Source organism: Humulus lupulus, chromosome X (genome assembly GCF_963169125.1).
Source record: "Humulus lupulus chromosome X, drHumLupu1.1, whole genome shotgun sequence".
Taxonomy (NCBI): domain Eukaryota; kingdom Viridiplantae; phylum Streptophyta; class Magnoliopsida; order Rosales; family Cannabaceae; genus Humulus; species Humulus lupulus.
Genome location: NC_084802.1, coordinates 1,286,289 through 1,293,795, shown reverse-complemented (window position 1 = coordinate 1,293,795; position 7,507 = coordinate 1,286,289). Strand labels below are relative to the sequence as shown.

The window sequence follows — 7,507 nt, the reverse complement described above, 5'->3', positions numbered from 1 at the left end:
ACTAAGGTCAAAATTGTTATATAAATATTTAAGGGCTACAAAATTAAATATTTCAGAAATTATTTTAATTGCACCAAAACATTAATGATTGCACCCAAACATTAATACCAAAGAATTTGGCCACCAAATTTTTTTTATGTAAATATTTAAGTGCTACAAATATATAATAACTCCATTTTGTGTGGCTTTCTGTGTTGTATACATTTTTTACTTGATTTTTTTCCTTGTGCCATTTGCCTTTTTCTACATTGTGGACTTTCAAGGACATTCCTCTTTTCTTATAAATAAATATCATCCTTATAATTTAATGATGTTAATACATTCCATTCCATAGTTACAACTTACATCTACAAAAATAGCTCATATTACTACTACACTCTTTCTATTACTTCTACAATTCTTAAAGTTACAATTAGGACAATGGGTGAACTTTTTGAAAACAACAATCTCAAAAAAAAAGGAAATTTTCTTCAATTTATGAGCAAAAAATATGCAACTAGGGCAAAACATAGCAAGAAAATAATAGTAACAATAATAATAATAATAATCATTTTATTCAACAAAAGTACACTAGGCTTCAGCATATAATGTTTCTTCAACTTATGGAGATGGGCAGGCTGCATTTAACAAATAGTAACTAAACACTTAAACCCCCAAAGAACAGAGCTAATTAATTAATAATAGGAAGACCAAAAGAAAAAAAAACCCCACAAATCTTGGTTTCCAAGAGAATTGACTGTTGAAAGAATGATTTGCATGAGAGCCCCACTTCTACTTCAATCCCAGAAGGGTTAAAAGATGGCAATGAGAAGATCATAACAAATCAGCAAATTCTGAAAGAGTGGAAAGAATGGTTAGAACTTAGAACTCAGAACTCAGACCGATCGATGGTGGAAATAACAAGGAAGAACAAAAATCATGATAAAAATTTCACAACCCTTATACTAAATCCAAATAATACAAAGTTGAAGATGGCCTAAGAAGTATCAATGAGAATTGAAGCACCAGAGAGCAACTACTTCTGCCAGCCAGCCCCTCCTCCTCCTCCATCCATCTTTAACTCTAGCAACACTTGTGAACAGCAGCAGCCTTCTTGAAATGGCGGATTTAGAGCAACGATCACACATTCTGTTGAGTCGGAGGAGAAGGAGAAATAGGCTTCGGTTTCTTCCTCAAAAATTTTACACAGGCGAAAATGGTATCCTGACCTAGGAAAGTTAGTCTTAGTGGATAGTGGGGTTCTGGTAATTTGGCAGCTTCCACGGCATTGATAAGAGAAGGAAGACGGTAAGTAAGTAACCAGCCAGCCAGCCTTTTCCAAAAGCTCTCTTCCAACAAAAAGTACAGCTTTCCGGAGACCATATCTATGCATAATACATGTAAAGGCTATTTGAAGCGGCACAGGCAAGTGAGTTTTCGGTTGGATGCCAAGCAAGATGGAGCAACTTTGTTGTGAAATCAAAACCATTTCCGTTCGTATCGGTTCCAGAGGTATCCGCACCTTTGTGGTTAAAAGGTATATAAACAAGTTAGTTAATAGACATAATGGGATGAAAATTAATATCAGTGCCTATCAATGAACAGCGGTGTGGAAAAAAAATAAGTAATGGGCAAGACATACCTCGCCGCAGAACACGGGGAAGGCTGCCCAGTGATCTTGCAGGCCTTGTTGGATTTTGAACTTGTCTCCTGAATTCCATGAAAACAAAATGTCGTATCAAAACACTCAATGAGAATGAGTTCTGCACTAATTATTTAACTGTGTTATATATGTTGTGGTCCAACTTCAGATACAGGCATTCTCATTATACAAATTCGGAAAATACCTTGTGGGGTTTTTGCTGGCTTCCAATGTTGTAGATTCTGTGCTACCTTCGGAACAACCAAAAACACGGAAAAGATTGCTGGAATAACATAATAAAACAATTCAGAACATGTTTCTGTGCATATATACAGCTACAAGTATTATAATACGTCTATGTGTGTATTTGTATGTTAAGCAGACCTGTAGGAACCTGTTGCCACTCGACGTCCATCTCCACTTAGACAACACTCGAATTTATCAAAGATAGAATCATTTTCGTATAAGTCACACAGCTGGCCAAGACAAAAGACAAACAACTAAGATAAGTCACGTTTGCCACATCATAAATAATCTAACATCAAGAGACTTTCGGAAAGAATACATTACCCTGGGCCTTAAGTATTCATGAACCTGGAAAGTTGCAACTGGGCCAGAATCCATATTTATGTCCCAAAGCTGGGTAAGTAAGAAAAAATGTGAGAAAGCAGAAATGGTTGTGGTGCCAAAATCTACAAGTACATATTGAGCACTACGATCCTCAAAATTTCTTTTATCTATTTAAATATTACCCACACTTATAATAGAAAGTGTTTCAGGTTTTTTTCAGCAGACAAAGAACACAAACACCCAAAATAAGGAGCCATGAGCCCCAACTCATGCAAGAATGTACAAGAAATATTTGTAATATAAATATTTGTACTATGTTATTCTAAAGAGAGGTGGAAATAAGAAACTCAAAGGGCCTCTACTAATATGGCGTATAAGAACAAAAATCATTACCTTTAGAGTCATGTAGTCACGACTGAGAATATGCCTTCCATCCTTAGCAAACTTAATATCCGAGATGGAAGCTATAATCTCAGTGAAAAAAGACCTAGAACCAGGGGTTTCCTGTTCCTCGAATCTGTATCATTGGTGAAATAATTTCATTAATCCAGAAGTGACGAGAAAAAAAGATGGAGAAAAACGAAAAACCGGAAGCAGGTGCACAAACTGAACTTACAGTTTACTGTGAGTGTCGCATAAAGCCGACTGCCTCATATCAATGAGGCGGACTGAGCCTTTTGAGCTACTATATGCTAACATATTGCAATGAGTAGGGTGAAATTCTGCTGACGTTATCACCTCTGCACATATAAAGTCAGAAACATATATGTTTGCGAAGATGAAGCAGTAGCACTAAATGTAAATTGAAAACATGGCACAAAATAAAGTGTACTACAACTATAGAATGTTCCAAGCATCTAATGCAACGAAAGCATCAGATTCAAACAATGATAAAGAACCAGATCAAACATTACTTTCTTATATGCAATAAGAGTTCATTGTACTAATCTAAATATTTAAGAAATAGTTAGAAAAAGAAAAGAACAAAGTAGACAAATTGTGCATTTATAATTCGTAGTGCTGTTTTTCTACCAGTTAGATCCTCCATGTTTGCAGGCTTCACGTCAACTATATTAAAACTTTGACTGCTAATTTCTAAGTTCCAAAGATTAATTCGGAGGTCATCAGCTGAGATAAAAGTTTCACCATCACTACAAAACAGACAGGAAAAATACATTTAATATCTGTAAAATGTCACAAATACATAAGAAGAAGAAGACCATCAATTGCAGATGTAATAACCACACAAAAATTCCAAATTGTATCCCATAAAATCAATGATTCCACATTAAAGCTACTACCCCTTTCTTTTCTAGATCAATAGCAATATAACACCATAAATGACAAGAAGACAGTGAACCGCACCAGAAGCAGTGTCTTGGGGACATCTAGTTCACAAGTTAAAAACTTCACTGTTGAAAAGGAACTAAAATAGGCCTATATGCAATAATCATAGAACGAAATAAACATAAAAGGTCAAATAAAAATGGAGGCATGCGTTCATAAAATAAAAGGTGCACCTGTTATTTGAAATTGAATTGATATGATAGTCATGAGCATGAGCATAGACTCTTCGACATCTAGCCATAAGACTTGTCTCATGAGTCACCTGAATGCCGCAAATGCAAAAAATGTTAAAAGCAAAACAATATATAGCAACATTAACTTATTTCCATTGCCAACTATCAGAGCATGATAATTCTTTAAAAGAAATTCTACATATAACTAGCAAAGGAACAACTAATAGCTTCAGCTATGACTGATTCTTTCTAACTAACAAAATCATATGCTTCAATAAATAGATAAGTCGGCCTGAATACAACTACCGTGGGCAATTTTAGGGATGGAAAACCCCCAGATGGAAATAATATATCATTGCTTGGATAATTGGTGGTTCTCTCTTTACATCCTCCATTGGCAAGACAATTTTTAGAGCCTGTTGAAACAGAGCCAGCAACAGGACCATTTCCCATTGCCTTAGAAGGATCCAAATTCATTTCACATACTTTCTTAACCTTCTTCTCCTGAACCTGTTGAAAATAAATGCAAAAACATTAAAATACTGCTTTAATAATTAATTCATTTGATTACTAGAACGAAATATATAATTAATAAATTTAATGCTCTTCGTATGCAAGTGCCTTCACCGAGATGCTGGAATTTATTACAATAATTCTCAACTTCAGCCATCAGAATGCAGTCAACCCTTGGTTTACTGGTAAAAAAAATAGTTCTCTTATGAAATATTTCACATATTTATACTAACACACTTCAAATGGTGTTTTGATTTCAATATAAACATACTTTTACAAGCATCAACTTCATCCCACATTTCTGATGAATTGAATACGTTAAATGGGAGTAAAACCCTGTTGTAATAATCTCACAGGTTTACCAACAACAACACCATGCACACCCCCTTGTTTAAATGCTCACAATGTGATGCAGTATCAGCTTATTTGCTCTAGGGAATAATTATTCGAGCCTCTCTCCAACTAAACCAAAAAGTGCTCATGCAGGAACCACTACTAATTGCAGACAATTTTTCCTTATCCAAATTTTTTTCTTGTATTACTTTGTTGCTGTACAGCGCTCCTAAACTAAATATAAATTCACAATACATTTGGTCGTATGACATATGAATCATAGCCTTGAAAAGTAAAATATCAATAGAAACTGCAGGTGTTTGTCCGAAGTAAGATACAAAACTTCGACGGAAATAATTTAGAACCTTGCTCTACCTTCCAGTATTTTATGGTTTTGTCATTTGTTGAAAGAAGAAACAAAGCACCATTAGCTGCCTGGCACCATCTAATCTTGTTAATCTTCTCCTCAATTTCCAAACTCTTGAGATAGTCAAACTGAGTTTTAACAGACAAAAGAAAAAGGAGGAGAAATCATCATACTTCAATTTGTAGCGAGAAGGAAAAATATTAACTGCAACAAGAAGTTAACAGCATAATATTCAACAATAGAAAAATAATACCTCTGGTTCATGACTTTGGAACTCAGTTTTATAACGGAACTCGGGATGTTTACCGATTGAATAATCAGTCCTCTCTATATCTCTCCGATCAGCAGCATGCTACATAATATATGTTCATAATGGAGAAAAATATTACACCATTGTAACAAACAAAACACATTAGAAACTGCAAAACCGATATGTAAACAAAAAGGTAGGCAGTTAACTTACTTCCCTAACATCTGTTCTTTCAAACAAGACAACACGGCCTCCGCGGTCTCCAGTGGCCAGGTGGTCGCCAGTTCTATCAAATTCAATGGCAGATATTATATCAACTGCAAATAAAACAGTGAGCAAGTGAGAAAATAAAGTAGTTATTTATGTACTAATAATACTAGTAGGCCTAGAATCCGCGAAAACATAAAGCAACTGTCTTTATTCAAATTATAAAGACATCTCTTGAGCCATTTGGGGCTAGCCCAGGTGGTCAGGTGATTGGGTGTGTGAGTGTGTGGGGGAAATAGAAGAAGTTCAATTCCCCATTGTGTCAAAAAAAAATAAAGACATCTTTTGAGTAAGAATAAAAAGCAAATGAACCTGTAAGATTTGACCTTTTTCCTTCAGTATGCTCCAATATTTTTTTTTATGAATGTTCTTTTATCTACTTAACTTAAAAGAGAAAACCAAATTAAACAATTTCAGAAGTTCTGCCACTCTAGCTTTGTGTGTATACATGTATATAAATGAATCATTACGTCTATACAAAATGATGTTGACATATTTAAAGTGAGACTCTATTTAACATACAGGGCCAAGTACCTTCATTTTGAGGGAAAAAAACAGTGGTCAAGTAAACTGAAACCTAGACAGAAAAATATTATCTCAAAGCTAGCCTTGTGGGTGCCTAAGGTAGTGGCCTACTTGACTTTTTCAGAGTAATTGCTCTAATCTCTCATACCCACTTAACTTCTTCATTAGTGCTCCTTAAACAGTACTTAATCCCAACCCAATATACTAACAAATATGTATACTATATGTACATACCTATATAGATATAGGTATAGATATACAGGTCACTGTAAAGCAACTTTGTCTTCTGGGCAACCAAATCGCCAACACAAAATCCTTTTATCCAAACTCAATTATCATTTTCATGTATTTTTCATTCTATACACAAACTTACACACCACGCTAAGAAAAAGAAAATAAAATAAAAAATTCAGATTAGTCACAGACAAATGCCATTAAAACAATTAAACAAATAATATTCGAAAACCCAATCACCAAATGCCTAATTTTAATAAAAACCCAAAACCAAAAACAAAATATACATAAATCAGAATCGAAAACGAAAAATAAGCAAACAAAATCACCTTCCTGAACTTCTTCGCCGGCCGTACGCTCCCCAAACACCTGAGAGAACTTCCAATCCAGCGGCGCCGCTGCAGCCGAAGCCGATGCCCCATCCCCGCCGCCGTTCATTGGCAATTTGGTAATTACACTAAACTTACTTTCTATCCTCCGTACCCGAAAAATTAAGGAATGAAAGAGACGAATCAATGCAGGAACAATCGATCTGAAAATGAAATTGAGATCACCATGAAAATCTGAAAATCAGAGATTCTCATCAACAACAACAATCTTCATTAGCCAGATTAACGCACTGCCTTTCACTTCTCCATCATCATCATCATCATCATCATCGTAATCATCATCATCATCTCTTCAAACAAACAAAGCTACATACTTTTTGGTCTCAACGACGAAGAATTTCTCTCCACACTCTCTCTCTCTCTGATCTCTCCTTTTTCGATTTTGTTCTCTCTCTCTCTCTCTCTCTCTCTCTTCTCTCTTTTACCTTTTGCTTTTTTTGTTTTTTTTTTTTTTGGGTTCGGTGGTGAGAAGAGATATCTTTTATTAATAATAAAAATTAAAATAATTACAATCTCCTTAATCACTTACCCTAATTATTATTACATAATTAATTCTTTTCATTAGCAATAAATAATTATAATCAATTGAAAATGACATTAATATTTTACTTTTTATTTTTTGTCTTTAACTTATTATATAAATAAACTATAATCTCTTCATTTTTACTTTGGCGTAGGTTACTATGATAATGTCTTTAAACTAAACTAAATATGTCCTTTTTTACTAATTAATTTTTTTTTTGCTTTAATGAAAAAAACAAAGTTTATAAAAATAAACAAAATCATGGACTATTCAATCAATTAATTAATTATATGTTAACTCAAAAAAATTAATTAATTAATTATATGCATTCATTCTCCAACTTTGAGTTGATATGTGAAAAAATAAAAAAGAAATTCTATTTTTTTATTATTATT

At 34.0% G+C, this 7,507-nt stretch overlaps 1 protein-coding gene across 2 annotated transcripts; it reads right to left on the bottom strand.

The window, feature by feature from the left end:
• Positions 1–530: 530 nt before the first annotated feature.
• Positions 531–7,034, bottom strand: LOC133805436 (serine/threonine protein phosphatase 2A 55 kDa regulatory subunit B beta isoform-like). 2 transcript variants are annotated; one of them, XM_062243620.1, is made up of 14 exons: positions 6,530–7,034; positions 5,388–5,491; positions 5,178–5,276; positions 4,933–5,052; positions 4,018–4,221; positions 3,712–3,800; positions 3,224–3,342; positions 2,808–2,931; positions 2,585–2,708; positions 2,192–2,260; positions 2,006–2,097; positions 1,827–1,904; positions 1,622–1,689; positions 531–1,501 (listed from the first exon to the last, which is right to left on the bottom strand). In XM_062243620.1, exons 1-14 carry the CDS (start codon positions 6,636–6,638, stop codon positions 1,365–1,367), a joined length of 1,536 nt encoding a protein of 511 aa, XP_062099604.1. In that variant the 5' UTR covers positions 6,639–7,034; the 3' UTR covers positions 531–1,364. The 2 variants fall into 2 exon arrangements, with proteins under 2 accessions (XP_062099604.1, XP_062099602.1); XM_062243618.1 differs by having other exon boundaries at positions 4,015–4,221; positions 6,530–7,033.
• Between the last annotated feature and the right edge of the window lie 473 nt (positions 7,035–7,507).

Excerpts from the sequence above, each read along its gene's own strand:
- LOC133805436 (XM_062243618.1), bottom strand. The coding sequence starts at position 6,638 with ATGAACGGCGGCGGGGATGGGGCATCGGCTTCGGCTGCAGCGGCGCCG. Across the intron at positions 2,261-2,584 it reads GTGACTACATGACTCTAAAG|CTTTGGGACATAAATATGGA; the intron begins GTAATGATTTTT and ends TTACTTACCCAG. Across the intron at positions 1,905-2,005 it reads GTGGCAACAGGTTCCTACAG|CAATCTTTTCCGTGTTTTTG; the intron begins GTCTGCTTAACA and ends ATGTTATTCCAG.